The sequence below is a fragment of the Plectropomus leopardus genome, chromosome 15, assembly GCF_008729295.1.
Source record: "Plectropomus leopardus isolate mb chromosome 15, YSFRI_Pleo_2.0, whole genome shotgun sequence".
In the NCBI taxonomy this organism is placed as follows: domain Eukaryota; kingdom Metazoa; phylum Chordata; class Actinopteri; order Perciformes; family Serranidae; genus Plectropomus; species Plectropomus leopardus.
Window position 1 is genome coordinate 28,914,092 of NC_056477.1, and position 19,726 is coordinate 28,933,817.

At 38.4% G+C, this 19,726-nt stretch overlaps 1 protein-coding gene across 1 annotated transcript in view; it reads left to right on the forward strand.

Moving 5' to 3' along the window:
* Positions 1-19,726, forward strand: part of slc24a3 (solute carrier family 24 member 3) — a 106,335-nt gene that overhangs the window by 37,082 nt on the left and 49,527 nt on the right. The window contains 1 exon segment of the mRNA XM_042502174.1: positions 105-230. Coding sequence (XP_042358108.1) covers positions 105-230 — 126 coding nt within the window.

Genomic DNA, 19,726 nt, shown 5'->3' on the forward strand with positions numbered 1-19,726 from the left:
GGATAGAGCTGCCACTAATGCTTTGTCTGGCAGAAGTGAAAACATTGTTTATGAATCACTCTAACCCTTCTACCATCTCTTTGTTTCTGTCTTCTGACTGTCAGGATATCATGTTCCCAGCTCCGTGGTCAAGGAGGAGGCGAGGTGGGAGAGTCGTCACCTTCTGCAAGAAGTCTACGACAATGAGTCAAAGCTCTACGTCGAGCCGGAGAAAAACTGCACAGAACCAGGTAAGACTCACTGAGATGTTTGGTGAGATGAATGTCAAAGAAACACGTCACAGGAGCAGGCAGGATGGTTGTGAGGTTTCTGAGAGACTGAGCAGTTTAATCAACCGCGTGTCTTTGCAAGACAAGTAGAGGAATTCATCTCAGAGTTTTAGAATGTAAAGATAAATGTGGGATTCAGCGTTTTCTTTGATTAGAAAAAGTTATTGTCTCCGTTACTGTATGATACATAAAGAGATAGAGATTGAAACCCGGTTCCATTGAGGACCCCGTTCCACTTTTTTCAAAACCCGAAAATCAATGTTTGAGCTCATCAATACTGCAGTCGAGACCCGTGGTTCTTATAACGTAACATCACATCTCAAGTCAAGTCATTTAAATCCAATCACTGGATAAGCCAAATAATTAGTTTTTCAAGTGTTGGGCGACAAAATAACACATTGTTGCATCTAGTTCAGGTTCAGATCCTATTCACACTGACTTTTTACACCAAGAGGATTTAATATGAAGTCATAGCACTTTAATACTTTTGATGTATATGTTTCTGTTTTCTGGTGTCAAAAAGAGCTCACACAGAAATAACTGGTTATAAGTATTATGTATTATTAGACTGCAAATCTACTTCATGTAATGAACAATGACTAACAAGTAGAGACAGTGATGATTCAGAGCTGATTACTGTGGGATCACAGTCACACACTCCTTAATGGACTTAATGAAGCAAAAATGTACACAGACTCAGAGAGAAACAGCACTTTGAACAGCTTTTGACCTGTGAATCAGGGAATATACTGCTGACATGCTATATTTCCATAGCACTGACTTAACCAACTCTAACTGACATTAACACAACAAAAACAAAGAACACTTCTGACACTTAAATTATTTTTCTTGTTCAGTAAATCAAAACATTTTCCAAGCATAGCTTGGTTTTGTGGAGAAATTACATGAAATATTTCAACATAATCTGTCATAAATAGTCTGTCAACATGGTGTACCCAGGCAGTATTGGGGTCATTACTTTAGTAATGTATATTTGTTACTTTTTCAGAATAATATATTGTTTTACTTAATTACTCCCTGAAAAAAGTAATTAGTTACATTACTTTTGCATTACTCTGTGACATTGCCTGAGATGCATTGTCATATAACTTGTCAAGTTACAAAATGACTTAAAGGTTAACATATAGTTACGTCGGTCGTTTTACTCATCCGGCATACCACAATAAAACACTTTCCCTGATAAAACAGTAATCACAACTTGGATTACTTTTTAGGAAAAACAGCTTTGATCCTTACATCGTGAAGGAAAATATAGCCTACTTGAGAAATGGACATATTTTTGGACTCTATGACCTTTTCAGAGGTTTGGAATCACCACTTTTTTTGTCTCTGTTGTTGGGTGTTGTATGGTGGTAAATGAATTATATATGCTCACCGTTTCAGTAAATGAGCTGAACAACTGATATGTGGAGAATCTGACTGAGCTAATGATGTGCAGCGTGTCCATACTGACAAGACTTTAAACAATTCCATTTATGTAAGCGATCTCGACGGATCGCTAACGTTAACTCCGTAGCAGACGAGTCCTGTTTATTTGAAATGTTTTATCACTAAAGCAGCAGCATAAAGAGCATAAGGGACTAGCATAAAGTGTAAAGGGGAGGCTCATGGGTACCCATAGAACCCATTTTCATTTAGATACCTTGAGGTCAGAGATCAAGGGACCACAATGAGATGATCATGTTGTTTTTCCACGGCCAAAATTTAGCCCTTACTGAGAAGCTCAGTGGTATGGTACCACTGGATTCCTTGGGTCTTCTGGTTTCATATGATACCAATATCATCAGCGTAGCTTGAAAACTTAGTCTGGTGCAGCCTCTTAAAGGCAGGCATGTCAGCCGGCAATTAACAAAGTTAAAAAAAACTAGCGCCTCAATTATGGGCCTTAATTGTATTATGATTAACATGCAATCACTGACAGCCCTAATAATAATAATGTAAATTTCCCATTATTGTCTTTATCATAATTTATCAGCCTGATATACTGTACAATGTGCATCCCAAAACACAAACTTTTTAAACCGGGTTCCAGAGTGTAATCTTTGGAAATGCAACTCCTTTTGTAAACTGACAATGAGAATGTTGACCTCAAGGCCACATTTCGCATATGCACGTGGTGTTCCTCTGTGGTGGCCATCAAAAAGTTACACCGCCAAATACTGGCGTGGCATGCATACTATAGCATTTTCGAATGTGTTTTGGTGGTCCGTGAACACCAGAATCATTCTCACAATGTTATCATATGAAGGCAGGAAAGACTTTTTTGTTTTTAGCGGGCCAGTCTCATCAAAATGTGGTCATAGTTTTGACCGAACCAAACAGGTTAGGTGTGAAAGCATCCCGTCATTTGGTGGTGATGAAGTGGTTATTAAACTGGCAGGGTTTGCTTCCTTTATCATGATAGAAATACCAGAAAAAAATGGTACTGTGTTGCCCCATCTCCACTTTTCTTCACCTTTATACACACACACAAACACACACACACCAGTCCCAGGAGAGCTGGCTACAGAGACGCTGAACTGCGGATAAAAAATGAACAGCGCTCCCTCTGATGAGCTGCTGGAGACAAACTGAGCGAGAGAAAGTGAGCGAGGATGTTGACATTAAGATGAAAGGTGATGAAAAACACAAACTTCTCGCAGGTAGAAATCCTCTCTGCTGCTGCTGCTTCAGACTGAACACTGTCACTGTATCGCTGTGTGTCTGCTCGTCTCGTCCTCAGTGTGTACCCAAAGCTCTCATGCCGTATGTTTGTTTTCTCTTTGGACTTGTGTGTGTGTGTGTGTGTGTGTGTGTGTGTATGTGTGTATGTGTTTTCCCCATGGTGTGTAGTGTGTGTTTTCCATGTGGAATCCTGGGGCTTTACAAGGCTGACGTCCTGCCAAGCATTTTCTTGATCTCATTGTAAACACACCGCCCCCGTCTAATGCTTACATGCACACGTACGCACATGCACGTGCCCAAACACACATGTACACGCCGCCTGCAGTTTGGGGAGCAGAAACGGTGGATTCTGCAATCTCACTGAATCTGAAACGAGTTATATTTAGACAGCACATAGTTTATAGCCTGTTTCTGTTTAATTATGCTTTGTCTCCTGAAACACTAATTATCTTAATAGGGATTATTCCTGCTTTTCTGCACTAAAAGGGGCCTTCACAACGTGCTCCTCATGCCTTGCTCTCTCTCTCTCTCTCTCTGTCGCTCCATTATCATCTGTTTCGCTCTGTCGTCGTCCCCGGAGCACTCGCTGTCTCCTGCTTTTGCTTTGTATTTTTTCCTCCTCTCTCTTTCTCTCTGGTGTCTTTTTTTTACATACACAGTCAGTTAAATTTCAAGTCATGGAGCATTCTTGTCATGCAAAAAAAGATCTTGTATACACACGCACGGAAACACGGCTCACACACACACTGAGATCCATGCACGAGCATGTTCTGCTGACATGGTGACATGTGGATGCATCTAAACAAATGCCTGATCTCATGTAGAGAATCTTAAGCCGCATTGTTCTTGTTTCGCTGGTTAATTGGATTTGTTTAATGTGTTTGACTTCCTGCAAGATTAGCCTTATAATCAAATGATATTGTCTTGAAATAAAGAAGATTAGCCCTTGTTGAATGTTTTTGCATGTTTCAGGTTGAATTACTGGTAAAAACAAATCAAATGTGTCACCCTCCTTCCAAAGAATAAAGTCTAAAATTGGAGGATGTACCCTGGATTTTGATTTGAAAACATGGGAAAAAGGCAATGAGAAACTTGTCTTATGAAATAAGTAGATTTACAGAATTATTTTTTAAAAAGCTTGGGGAAAAAATGTCTACAGAACCATTTTACAAATGGTTCTGTGAATTATTAGCATTTTCAGGCTTTTTTTCAGGTCATCTTTATGTTATTTTATTATTTATTTATATTTTTATATTTATTTATTTATATTAAGAGCTTTACAGCATACAACATCCCTCTGTCCTTAGATCCTCACATTGCCTAAGGAAAACTCCCCCAAAAAAACCCTGTAATAGGTGAAAAATGGAGGAAACCTCAGGAAGAACGGCTTGTATTGTTGCCAACAACGTCCACCTTTTACGAGAAAGGACGAACAGACGTGCAAATAGAAGTCAAAAAACAATAAAGTTGCACTAATGACAAAAAAGGAGAAAGAGGGAGGGGGAGAGATGCACAGCAATAATGGTACATTACAATAATGATAGGTGTAAAATTACTAAAAGCACTCTAAGATAGCATGTGATGTTACATGCAAATATTTTGTATGTCCCATGCGTATATTGATAGTGGAGGCATCACGCATAATAATGGGAGTAGAAGGTCGAGTCAAGCAGGATCATGGCATCAGCACAGCCAGGACCCACAACACAGGCGCAGCTTCAGACAGCACCACAGCAATGGCAAAACAAAGACCGATCAAGGCGAGCTGAAGGTACAATATCAGTGCAGCCACAGTACGAGCACGGCCAAAGGCAGGATCACAATATCAGCACAGCCATCACCACAATCAGGCACAGCTAAGATTGCAGCCAGGATTGGGGTAATGGAGAGGCAACAGAGTTAGCGTAATGCAGTAAACAGACATGAATATTTGCAGATAGAGCGAGCAAGAGATGGTAAAAGGAGCTCAGTGTATCCTAGAAAGTCCGCCGGCAGATAAAACCTATGTCAGCCTGACTAGGGGCTGGTCCAGGCAACCTGAGCCAGCCCTTTATCAAAGAGGAAGGTCTTAACTCTACCCTTAAAAGTGGAGACGGTGTCTGCCTGCTGGACCGAAACTGGAAGATAATTCCGTAAAAAAGGAGCGTGGTAACTGAAAGCTCGGGCTCCCGTCCTATTTTTGGAGACTTTGGGAACCATAAGTAACCCTGTGTTTTCAGAGTGCAGTGATCTTGAGGGTTGGTAGGGAACTATGAGCTGGAACAGATAAGATGGACCCTGACCATTTAGAGCTTTGTAAGTAAGGAGAAGTTTTTACTTTCCTGGTTTTTGGTTTGTTTGTTAGATTTTTTTGTTTTATTTTATAATATATATATTTTTTTAACTTTCTTAGTTGTTGGTTGGTTTGGTTGTTGTTTTTTTTTTTAGGTTTTTATTTATTTAATATAATTTTCTGTTGATTTTCTTGTACATTCTCCTACTTGCTTGCTAATTTGGGGGGTTATCCCTTATGAAGTTGCTCATTGCCTCTTCCCATGTTTTGCAAAGAAATCAATCCTCTCTGCCAAGGTTTTAAAGGGTTAATAAGGAGAGCCTGACAGTTCTGTCAGTGTTCAGTCTTTTCCTTTGTAACAGGGATAAAGACAGTACTATAGGGGAATAAGGAAGTACGATATTTGCTGGAATCGGGTCTAAGAGCCTCTGTTGGGAAAATACAATTCTCATCTTGTTGAGCTTTTCACAGCAACAGTTTGGAGGAAAAAGCCCAGGTCCTATTTTTAGTGGCGTTCGCTTGACAGCCCTCTCTGCAAATACGCAACAATGGAGGTCGAACATGTGACGGCAAATTCCCCAAAATAACGTTGCTCCTTCTGCTGTCGGCTCAGGCCAGCTGGGGTCTGTGCGGCTCCGTCAAGTGAGCAAATCAATTGAACTGTACTGAGCTGGATGCAGCTGAACAGCAGTGATGTTGTTTGTGGGCGTTCCATGTGCAGCATGAGGTACGCTGCACAGAATACACCGACGGTTAATCATCATCACTATGGCTCAGATGGAATATAAAAAATATTATTATATTATAATAATATTATATTGCATTATATTATGGCATCTAGTTTATGTATAATTTCTAAATGTATCATTACTGTTTTTTAATTTAATTTAATTTTATTTTATTATGTCAGAATTCGATTTCTTTAAACTCTACCATTGCCAAAAAAAGTCATGTGTGGGAGATTTTATCTAATTTAAGTTGCTAGCTGTTAAAAAAAGTCTTTACACATGTAGTGGATCTCACTCTGCATTGTGTTTTATGAAGAATGAGACGCCCTTGCCTTTGTTGGCCTTGACCAATTTATAGTTGCACGTGGTCAGTTGTAGCAGCAGTAATGAGAAGACAACATTTTACAGGGTTGCCTCTGTGTGTAATGCTGCCTGCTCCTTTGTAACATTATGTGCAAAGTCACCATGTGCTCTAGTTAACAATATAGATGCTACCCAGCAGCTACATGGTGGCCCTGCTAAACTTCAACCACTTCCTCTTTTTAGTTAAAGAATTTATGCATCAGAGACAACAAACACTTTAACTCAATAACCACAGTGACATTGCATTGCTCTTACATTAGTTTCAAGTAAGTTAACATCAAATACATGTGCAAAATAATCAAAAATAGGCACAGAGGGAGACATGCATACCTTTCCAAAAGAAAGTCCATTGCAAAAAGAAGTACAGCTCGCAAGAGTACAAAAAATACAACTCCTTCAAAAAAAAAAGAAATCTCCCGTTTATGGAGGAGTGGGCAACCCAGCTTAAAATAATGTTCTCCAAGTGATTATTTTATTGACATTTTTTATGAACATAAGAAATTCTTGTGGAAATAGTGTTATCCCCATCAAAATAGGATCTGTATGAGATTTTACAGGTAAATATAATGTCCTGTATACCATATAGTGCAACAGCATACACATATTACACACAAACATGCCAGGATCCATTTTTTTAATCATGTCTGCAACTTGACAAATGTAAAGGACAAAAGCTTGTTGCATTATGTGTTTGGGGTCAATTGTAAAAATGTTCTGAGCCTCAAAGTTCATTCTTGAGTTTAGGATCCAATTACAAGCTTTCTAGAGTTTTCCATATATATATATTTATAGTAAAGACAGTGTTCATTTCTATCATAAAACCATCTTTTGAGTTGATTGATTGATTAGCATTTACCCAAATGTCCATTGTTCCTCTGTCTTTTGCCAAACGATGCAAAATAATCTTTTTGTCAATTTCTTTGCTGTTCTTAACTCCCAAGGCCCAAAGCTTCCTAATACAAGGAGTGGCTGCTAGTGGCAGACTTCTAAGAAAGTTCTAAGAATTATGACTAAGAATTCTAGAAGACTTGGTCCTTGTTAAGATAAAAGTCATTCACAGAGCATCTTAGACCTTAAGAGAGCAACTCAAGTAACAAAGTGTTTGGAGCAGGGAGGAGGACTTTTAGGAGGCTGAAGAGTTTCTTAAGCAGAGGAGAAAATGTCAGGAAGTCAGAGAGGTAGGACGAACAAGACTAAATGACAGTGAGTCAATGAAAGAGATCAGATTGTGCAGGGATAATGTTTGTGATCGATCTTATTAGAGATGCACCAACATCTCCACCCAACACAATAATGGTGGGGGCCACTTTGTCAATCCATCTACCCATCCTGCTGTCATTATAGTTGATCCATTCAGACACATTTATTTATTTATTTTTTTAATTTTTTGTCACTTTCAGTCCTCCATAGCCTTATGGATGCTCTTGACTAGTTATAAACCAGAGGTTGACTGTTGGGGCATTATAAATACTTACACTCACCTGTACACACATCAACAATTAACTGTGGTAAGGACTTGTAGTGTGCCATAACAGTCTACACAGTTTCACAAGTTATATTGTATGTGTTTAAAAGAGAAAATCCTCATATTTTAAAAACTGGATTCAGCAAGTGTTTGATGTTTAATTCTTTAAACCCTTGTTTTAGCACTAATACCCATCATGGTTAATCTGAAAGAAAAAAAAGCATCAAACAAACAGACAGCTATGAAAGAAGACATCACAGGTGCCTGCAGTGTTTGACTGACGGGCACAAAACACGAGCAGCACCGAGCGCTAAACAAAACAAACAACAAAATGGAAGACCGCAGATTAGCAAATGTCACCACTACCTGCACAGGTGACAAGTAACACTGACAGCTGCACCGAACACGTTTGAGAAGGCGTCAGTGTGAGGGGTTAAACTCCTGCTTTCAGAGCTCGCAGCAGCAGCAGCAGACGCACTACTGAGAAAAGTCTCCTCTTATCCGTCAGAGGAGAGGCGTCTTTGCATTCCTGTGGCAGCAAGTGTCTCTCCAGCACTCTGTTTGTGCTGTAATTGGTTGGATCAATGGCACTTACTTCCTCCTCTCATCTCGCCACACACAGTGTACAGACGGCGCACACTCACAAAAGAGCTAATGTACATAGACAGCCTTTGGCAGACACACACACAGACACACACACTGGCATCTTTTTTTTTGTCATTTTCCATCCTTCTAAGGTCAAACACCAACACACACACACACACACACACACACACACACGCTGAGCTCTGATTACGCATTATAACAGTGGAGTGTGTTGGATTAGAGATAATCGTGTTTACAATTGGCGGCTTTTTCCTCTGCTCACACACCGCAAACTACAACCTCTGCCTCATTAAAATGTGTGTATTTATTTGTCTGTGTGTGTGTATGTGTGTGTGTGTGTGTGTGTGTGTGTGTGTGTGTGTGTGTGTGTGTGTGTGCATGTGTGTGTTTGTGTGCCAGGGTAGCAGTGACCTCTGTGTCTGTCATTTTCCTCCCTGACTCGTATCTGTTCTCATCTAATTCAATCTCACTCCATCATAAACAACAGCGGAGATATATTTGGGTGTCAGTAGCGATCATAATCCAGCAGACTCTTGACCTGCCTTATCAGTAACACTTTAGCTCTCATTTCTTTCTATCAAATTTTAATTGACCCTAATGAAATAATCATTAAAAGTGTTATGCTCTTTCACTCTGTTTCTTCAATCTGCTCTCTTAATTAATTAGAGTAAGAGCTAAAAACAAGTTCTCCAGACAGTTCAGGTCCTTAGAGACACTTAAATTTTACTTTTATTTTTGGTCCAAGTCTTTTGTCAGATTAATATTGTGCACATTTTTAAAAAATGCCACTGTAACCACTTTTGTTGGACAATATATTGTCACAGAAATAATTGCGATAAATGATATTATTGTCATTTTAAGACTATTTTTTGCAAATTATATCATGGTAATATAATTGCATTATAATGCATGTACATCCTTTCAAAGAGCAATGAACTTTTAATTTTTAAACATATTCAGACATTGGAATAGGAAAATGAAAAAGTATGTGACATATTTTTTAAAAAAGTAATCAATACCTGTTAATATATACAAATATGAATTGGTAGTACCTTTTTTGGAGTAGCCCAAAATCACTCACTTTGCATCTTAACCAAAAAAATTGGCCAACAAACACAAAACCAAGTGATGTCTATACTACTCTGACTTCTAGACAAGCATAGTGAAGCTCCGGGAACACCTCAGTTACCTCCAGAATCCAGCTGATGTGCTGCAGTCGGCTCCTGGGGCCCAGCGGTTGGTCAGTTTGCTGGTGGATTTACAGAGTGAAGGATGAAATTGTTTGAGGGTAAAACTACAAACAGTGGACTTTTTGCCAAGTTAACCACTTTAAGGACTTTGTGTCTTCCACTCCAAAAGTGCAACTGCAGGCTATCAGTATGCTACACTGTGTCGTCTTTGAGGTGTATTTTTCTTCTGACTTACGCAAGATGATGTTTGGAGAGGGGAAAGAAAAGGAGAATCGCTGTGCCCAGGTCTTATTATGATTATTGCATCATGTAGGTTAAAATGTGAACAAACTCACATGTAAACAACAGGTGCAATATTGAAGTAGGCAAACTGATCAAGGTCATGTCCATAAATGATAAGTATTGATGAGTCAATAACTTAATTATCATGACAGCCCTATTCAGTGTTAATATTGGTCTCTAGACAGACCTGGGTGCATTTATTAAAAAATAAAAATAAACAATTAAAACAAGCAAGGGTTGGTAGCATAGCCTGACCTACACTGGAAGAAGACTAACTATATATTGGCCAATAGTAACTGTTTCGCCAGAGCTATGGACTTGAGTCACATGACTTGGACTTAAGTAAGACTTGAGTCACACAATTGTTTACTTCAGACTCGACCTGAGAAAATCAAAAATGACTTGCAACTTAACTCAGATGTTATCACCATGACTTGTGACTTCACAATGGTATTCAGTCTCAGCAAGTTGATGCTTCTTTCCCAACATTCACTTTGTTTGACCCAATCCGACATCATCCATTAAGTTGCAGGAGAGAACCCTGAAGAACTAAAGTTATGTCACTGACCACTAATCGAAAAAGAAAATGATACAAAAAAAAATTTGTTTGTGAAAAAATCTACATGGTCGTCAACAAAATGAGTTATAGCATGTAAAACGTCCAAATTAAAACATTTTAAAAAAAAAAACAGACAGATAATACTTTTACCAGATGTATTACTTTGTTTTAAAGTGGCATCACATTTGGTCAAGTGCGCATTATGACTTCTTTAGATAGTCTAACTTAAAGACATGGGACTTGACCTAGTACTGTACCCAGCACAAAAACCTTAGACTGTGTCTTGCAAAACATTGACTTGGTCCATCCTCTGGTTTTACATAGCACACAACAAAACACACAATTTTGATATAATGTATGTAAGGATTGTGACCAAAATAAATAGTAAGACATTTTGCAGTAAAAAAAAGCAACTTTACAATGCTCTCTAATGGACAGATTTTGTAATGCTGACACTGTTTGGTGTATCTTTACTACAATTTGTTTGATGTGTCAGTTTGCAATAAGCTGATATTGGTCGATCTTGGTGTAGCTCTAGTTTGTACAGTGATCATTCAAAAGTGTGTCATCATCTGTGATTTGTACAGTAATACATTTACATGGTGTTTTATACATTCATTTGTTTACTAATATAGTTGTTACTGTCTGGATTTAGCTACAGATGAGCAGCTATAACGTTGGCACCTCTTGCCTAACACTTAGTGGAACTATAGAGACATACTTTCTTTGCTCCAAGAACTGGTAAGCTAACATAACTGGCATGAGATATAACCCCAGTGAAATGCAAATAGAGTGGGTACAACAGATTTGATTATTGATTATTGATGATCAACTTCTGAAAAAGAAGATAGCCTTGGGTGGAGGAAGAGGCAGATGGTTTACCTGTCAGGGACAGTCCATGTGTAATTCCAAAGACTCCAACATTTTTGTGCACGATAAGGTGTCTCAAAAACTCACAGTCAGATATCCAGTAAATTTTCTGTAAAAAGTCATTACTCATAGAGGATCAATCCCTATGTTTTTGCTGACAATCTGACATGTTCTGTTGTACCACTAGAAGGCCAAAACTTTCACTTTGAGTTGGAGAATGTATATTCTCCATTTTCTTTCTTCATGCATTACCCCAAAGCCAAAAAGTCAATGTAAGAGCTGTCATTAAAGTCCCTGCAGCAACATCATACTACATTTTGTGGGGTGCATGTAATTTTGACATATAACATGCAAAATTTGTGGGTAATGTGCAAAAATAGATTAGGACAACCATAATACCACAAATTCTAAGTACATTCGCAACTTAGAATGTAAGATATCTGATAATCCAACCATCATAGAGTGCAAGGACATTTTCTAAGCACATTTATGCTCTTGAGGGACTAAACCAATGGCTTTAGCGTGTTGTTTCTTACTTTAGACTTAAGACCTTTATTTCTCAGTGAGTTCTGTCAGCTCTGTGTCCTGCCGCAGTTTTCTCAAAGTCAGATGCTTTGTATATTCTTTCAAGAACACATGAGAAACTGTTGCCTTGACTCGCAGCACAGCACGATAAACAGCATGTGTACTGCAGGTTTTCCTAACATGCAGCTAATTATCTGCTTAATGGGACTATTTTCTCTTTTTCCATTACTGCACACTGAGGCAAAATGAACCTTAAAGGCGGAGAGAGAGTCTATTTGGAGACGGCTAAAGCAGGATGGAGGCTGTTCAAAGTAGTTAAAACTGGATTTTAAAAGCATTCAAAACCTTTCAGTTACAGTTGACAACCTGATTGAAAAGAGTAAAAATCTCCATTTGTTGCTATAGAGAAAACTATATAGTATTTGTAATATATAGCATAGTTAATGAACAAATAGGGGGGGATAAGGACACAGCCATTATCACTGGGAGGATATTATCATGGTGATATTAGCATTAACTATAAACTGTTAGCATGGCTATGGCTTCGACAAAACATCAGGGGGTTTCTACAGTTATTAGGATTAGCCTAATTTATTCCCTGTAGTTGAATAATAGACCATTATTATCCGTCTCACTCTTTTTTTTGGTCATTTTCCAACTTATAAAGCCGAAATACACAAAAAAATTAAAGTTATTACAATAATAATGATAACATTTTTTCAATCATTAATGAATATATATATATATATATATAGTTTATTACACATTTAATTCGCTTTAAATCCTTGATTGTTATACATCTTTATTGCATTTGTTTTCATCTCTGTTTTAGTAACCATGCATATTTCTATTTGGTCAAACTGACCCACCTTAATGTGGTCAATACAGTCTGAAAGCATCTTATTGTTTACAACATACATTACTACGTAAAAAGTATCTACTTTATACATATGTTTTAAAGTCTACCAGATCTCTAAATTTGAGAGCATATGAATATATTCATAATTTGTTTGTTGGTTCATGATAATCAGATATCTTTTACAATTGTTATAGCTCTTTTCTACAGCATCAAGAAGTGGATGTGTGACTGGTTTATATGTTTTCCCCCCAAACCTCCACACAGTAGGTAATAACAGATGATACAATATATGTAACGAATTCAGACAGGGGATGTGTTTGGTTTTGTTAATATTGCAATTGACTTAGACATTTTTTGTGTTTGCATTATTTATGTAGTTTCCAGTACAGTTTGTGTTCTATTACAACTCCCAGAAATGTAATTTCTCTGACTTTCTCTTTCAACTTTATTTATCAAAGTTTGTACTGGATAATTGATTGTTTGTTAATTGTTGATTTTTTGATATCTCAGTATCAACAATTGTATTTAAATTTAATGATATTATATTAATATCAAACTACTGCTTTAATTTCCACCATCTCCAAATTTTTTACCTGAAACACATACAAAATAAATTTGTATCATCTATATATAAAACAAACTTTATCATTTTGGACACTTTGCAAATATCATTAATATACAGTATAAACAACCTTGGCCCAACACTGAACCTTGAGGAACCCCACATGTGACCTTCAGCAGGTCAGATTTATTGTTCATTGATGTTTCATTGTTCACTTGCTCATTGATGTCTATTATCAAGATCGTTTTCTGTTGAATGGTTGCCATCCTTTAAGTCTGCGACTAGTGCAAAGGCTAATTATACTGTGTAGTCTTTAGGCATTTACCCCTGACAACCAGTATTGAATGGATCAGTTCTATTATAATCAGCCATACTGCAACATATCCATCGGCAGAGGTGGACAATGCTGACTAAAGCCAACTGGATTTGTAACTAATGGCAAATTTATGTGGCTGCAAGATCTACAGCTACATTCCTCAATACAAATCTCTCCAATCAGATTAATATAGACACGTAGCCAATCCCTGGTCCAAGCTAGCTGTTGTGTGGTCTATGGTGCTCGGCAGGGCAGGAGAACAAACAGGTTGTGAAAGGCAGGCAGGTCATGTATCCCCGTGTGTGTGTAGCCCTGGGGATCCAGTCCTGAACTTAGACTAAGGCAGCAGAGAGGGCTCGATGCCAGCGCCATGTAGGGAGCGAAGCTTGTGCGCTGACATGGGGACGATTACATGTGTTCGCTCCCATGCCAGTGTGTATGTATTTGTACCTCTGTGCGAGTGTGTGTGTGATTATATGAGTGTGTTTACCAAGCCAACCCCTCCTTGCCTGCGGTCCATCTGTCACTCCAAGAAAGCTCACTAGGCATGTCAGAGACTGCGGGCCAGCTGGGAGGATATGTGTGCGTGTATGTGTGTTTATGTGTGTGTGTGTGTGTGTTTTGGGGGCGGAGGATGGGCCGTGGGAGGGTTATCTCTGTCACTTCATATCGAATCATTTCCTGTTAAGGAATCCCACCAGCACAAAATAATCCAAAGTCTAAGACAGGGAAGGAGAACATTACCAAGGAGAACAGAACTGGCCAATTTTGTGGTATACAGAAAAAATACAACAGTTGTTTTTCCACACGGTGTGTTGAAACTGACGGGAAAGACAAAAGAAAAGAAGAGTGATTGAAATGTATTTTTGCATTTTACAGAGTCAGCACACAGCTCTGCACTTATCCATGTCTGCGCTTACACAGACATAGCGCTATAGGGCCACAACAAAGTCCCCCCTTTATTACGCCCCTGCACTTTAACACAGAACCGACCAACGGTGGTCCAATCTGCTCCAGTGTGTGGTTACACACTGCACCATGGCATCCCTCAATCAAAAGAGATGTGACAGGCATGACGTAGTGTGACATATGATGCAAGCATGTGCACACTTTCTTAATAACAGTGGCATGTTATTAACGTGAATTCTAATGTGAATTCTTACGTAATATGCACAAAGTTCTGCCCTCTTTGACAGCCAGCTAAGGCTACAATACTTTGACAAACTACATCGTTGCGGATGCGATATTGGCTGTGAGTGTATGTGAGAGATGCAGACTGCACTAAAAAACTGACTGTAACTTGCTTAATTCTGAATTCCACTGAGAAAAACACTAATTTTACTCCACTGAGCGGCAGAGCTGCTGCTCTACTGCTGCCTCCATCAGCTGTTGTGGAAGGTAAAGAGGAGACAATATTCAGATATAGTCAACACTTACACTGATATTGATTTTTTTAGGTGGCTAGATTATGTTTTACTGCGGCTCATCCACAACAGAACATTGCTTAGCTTCTGTGCCGGTTGCTGGACCTAGCGACTAGGAGCACATGCAGAATGCTGAATCCTGTTAAAGTCCAGCTGAGGTGTTTTTATAACGTAATAGATCTAATTTAATTGTTTTTTAAAAACATCTATTGCACATTCTTCAGTCCTGGAAGAGGGATCCCTCCTCAGTTGCACTTTCTGAAGTTTCTACCATTTTTTCCCGTTACAGGGTTTTTTGGGGGAGTTTTTCCTTGGTCAGTGTGAGGGTCTAAGGACAGAGGGATGTCGTATGCTCTGCAGCCCTCTGTGGCAAATTGTGATTTGTGTTAATGGGCTTTACAAATAAAACTGAAACTGAATAGCTCGGCTTCCAATTGCTTTGTTTGGGTGTGTTACTCTGATTTCAAGAAATTAAATTTAGTCCAATTTCGGTCGCAGTAACATGTTAACATGTATTTTAAAAGTCCAGTTTTAGTCAGACTAACACAATAATTTGACTTTTTCTAACATCGTGTAAATGTACTGAGTGTTGGGCAGATATCCATGTTTGTGTGTGTGTGCTTGAATCCACTTACTGCTGCGTCTTTTCCCCGTATGCAGTCGGAGGTCAAGCCACACTATATAATGCTGTAATATTATGCATAGTCTGCCACTGACTGCACTTACTTTCCCACCACATGAGGACATGTAAACACACACACTCAAACACACAAACACAACCTCAGACACATATGGAGAGGAGGGCTTAAATGTCATATTACTCAGAGGCCAGCTACACATGAGGTGTCAGATTTCATCAGCATCTGGGAGGTGTGTGTCTGTGTGTGTGTGTACGTTTTACAGCAGTCTGCTTGCTTGGATTATCATTGTAGCAGAACCTGGTTTGGAGCTTCGCTCTGTGCTTCACCTTTCACTGAGCTAGGCCGCACAGCACAAAGAGGTGTGAAAGTGTTGGGGAAACGTTAAGTGGGCATTTATGTGTGGCTGTGAATTTGTGTGTGAATTAGTCTGTGCAGTACATGCTTACCCTCTAACACCATCGAACCTTGTTGCTCTTGAACCTCACAGTGCCTGCAGTTTTCAGTGACAATCATGTCAGCACTGTTCTTTTCCATGGCTGCGAAGTAACAGAAGAGGCAAAAAACAAAAACATTATTTTTACTATATCGAGGATTCATTGAGTATGTATAAAAAGTCATGCAAAAGCACACAGTGATGAGATGGTTGTTAAATGCTGCAAGAGTACACATACCGAAGGACTGGACTAACTCTAACCCTATTCACATGACATTATATTTTGGTTGAAAATGTTAAAAACCAAACCAAAAGGATCTGATTTAAAATTGGAGTGAGATTCAACAAAATGCTATTGATGACAAAGCATAGTCACTGCAATTACATGCCATGGTACATCTGATCATGGTGTTCTTATAAAGTATAAAGTGTATTGAAAATTATTGAATACACTTAAAAAATAATTTGTAAATGTGTAGTTTATTGGGATATGACTTTGGACTTGTTGGTTTTGAGTTTGGACTTGGCTCCAGTTATTGGGGATTGTCTTTAACAACAGTAAAACTTTATCAAAATATGTGTTTAGAAACTCTAACATAACTTGTGCAGTATAATACAAGTATCTTTTATCCAGTCGTATGCTCAGTACCTTCCAAACACATGCATTTATTCAATAACAACCTTAATATTGAGGCTTTAAAGAGACCATAGAGAAGTTTCACTTTAGTTCAGTTTTAAATATTAGGTTTTAATGAAAATGCACGTGTCCCTCTTAGTCAATCAATAAATCAATGTTTGCTGTTTTCCCTGGAGGCATATTAGAAAAACAAACTTTTCTTCACAAAATCAAGGTAACACAGCATGACTTTGTTGGTGACGCATTCCTCTGACTTAGATCTTGACTTGGAACTTATCGGTCTGAACTTGAGACTTGCGTCTTGTTGATCCTAGCTTAATTTGGACTTGTTGATCTTAATTTTGTTCTTGACTTGTAATTTGTTGGTCTTGACTTCGAACTTGAATTGAGACTTGCGTATTTGTCCTGACTTCTGCTACTTTCATATTGTCCAGTTGAGTTTACTCAAGATTGCTGATAGGCGATTCGATCGCCAGGTTATGATTTATAAAACTGTGAAAGTGTGAACATTAATAAAAATATCTTTCTCTTCTATTCATACAGCTGCTCCCTTTAAAAAGTCAGTGCCTAAACTTGGTGCGACAATATCACAGCATCATGTTTTCGTTTTACATTATTATCTTAACTTCAGTATCACCATTTAAATCTAATTCATAATGGCTCTAACCCCAAAACGCAGATCAAAGTTTTGGGGAGCAGGCATACAGAGAGGAGTAGAACGTATCAGATGCTCTTAAAAGAGAAAGCAAAGGTTCATAATAAAGGATTTAATATTCACCCATAACTCATGCAGCAGTCAGAATTTCTGCTGCACCATATCCATCCATAAATACACAGTTGGGTGCAGATGCTAGAGATTATTTAAATAAAATGTGATTCCAGACTTGAGACTTGTTGCTCCTGAGTTTGATTTTGACTTTGGATTATTTGCTCTTGATCTTCGAACGGTTTGGTCTTGAATTAGGGCTTGTCGAATGTGTCTGTAAATCAGAAAATATGATGGTAAAATATGCAATGATATGAACATGTTCCCATTTTTCATTGTTTCCTTCACGTCAGCACAGTGAAAGAAAGAGAGAGTGACTGGCATTGCAGAGCTTTAATTGTTCTGTCATTCTGCGTTCCATTACACTCAGATCAGATGGAGAAGCTAAATCCAACAGAGTGGTTAAAGCAATTCAGACATTCAGAAACCAAATTGTCATCATTTGTTGAGCTAACTCAGAACAGAAATGAGAGGCAAATATGCTGAGAAATTAATTTAAACCTACATGCAGATGATCAGAAACCTTGATACAATTATGATTAAACAGATAACAATGTTCTCATTTTCCATGTGATCACATCCTGAATAAATTTAAATCAGCATTAGGCTAAAAATGAGACATAGACAGACTTCATCGATATGGAACTATTTAAAACGGTTTGATAATGTACCCGAGTTTTTATTACCAATACAAAACCAATTTTTGTTCATGCATGATTACAAATTTTCCATTTGTTCTTTTAATTCAATCAGCTGAACTTTGTCTAAGTAAAGTGTACAAAATGGTATAACAATGACATAATATGAATATAATATAATAAGAATACGCCCAAAACCTCCTACAGACTGTGAGATTTTAGCAATTTAAAAGTTTGATGCAAACTACACTGTGCGACATGAATCTCATAAACTTGGGTACTTGGGTTGTGATAACATTCCAAGAAGCATTGAGATGGATGTTCAAAACATTAGCAGCTTTATTTCTATTGCAGCCACCACACTAGCCATCATTATCTCCAAGGCCACGTAGGTGTGTCCTGGAGCCATAATGGAAAGGCGAGCCCCTTATACGTATGAGGGATTTTTGAGTGGTGATAGTTCACAATTTCACAGAGGAATTGTGGATTCAGAACTTCTTGATTCTCCGCTTAACTTTTGAAGAGTTATGCGATGCTGTAACACCTCTTGTAGCGCCTGCTGCATCATGCCCGAGGGAGCCAATTCCTACCAACACGAGTATAGCCATATCTATTTATAAACAGGCTACTAGGGGTCGACAGATTATTGGCCACTGCTGATTATCCAGACCAGCATTTTATTTTAATGATTGCCTATAAAACTAATAAATTCGGTCTCATGAATTACTAAAAATCAGTATTGGGCCTGAAAAAACAATATTGGTCGACCCCCACTGGCTGTGGGGGTTGACCACCTGTGCAGAGTGAAGGGCAGTGGCTGAGACATTTGGTGTTAGCAAAACCATTGTCCACAGGTGTATGTATAGTGTATGCCAGGCTATATGCACAATACTGGTGAGGTATTACATCGCTTTGCCTTACGTTGTTCATCATGTGAATTATAAAGGTGAAAAAGTGTTTCCATTGCAGTTTTATGAAATATGGCTTTTTTTGAATTGCCCAAAATACCACCTCATGCAAGCGTTAAAACTTTTTATGACATTGACATGTTTCCATTAGGCATATTTTCAATTTCAATTTGCACAATTTGAGTATTAATGGAAAACCAGCTTGTGAGACTTGGGAGCAAAAACAAAAGTGTTACATATAGTAAGAATGTGATATAGACTTTACTAAGCCCTAACTCCACAGCATACACATACAGTGCCATGGAATAAAGTGAATGACTGAGTTGATTTTATACCCTGTGACATTTATCGGCATGTCACTATTAATTATCATCTTGAATGACTGGTGGTCAGTGTGAGCAGCCATTTTGACTGATGAGTGACAGCAGTGATGGATGTCCACGGGCTGATTGGACGCTGCATTTAGAAAATCCTTTGAGGTTACCGAAATGGAAATGTTACTGATGACAATGATGTCGAACCCAACTGGGGAGTTCAGTTTGTGATCTTATATTAACAAAGCCAATAAATCATCCACCATTCACACACACACCAGCTCCACACGGTATGCACGTACACACTAACACACCGCAGTAGTCCTCCTTAGACAAAAATCAATGTTAATTGACTGTAGCTGTGCTTTGAGCGTACATCTCACTGAGTGAAAAAGATAAATGTCCTAGTACGGA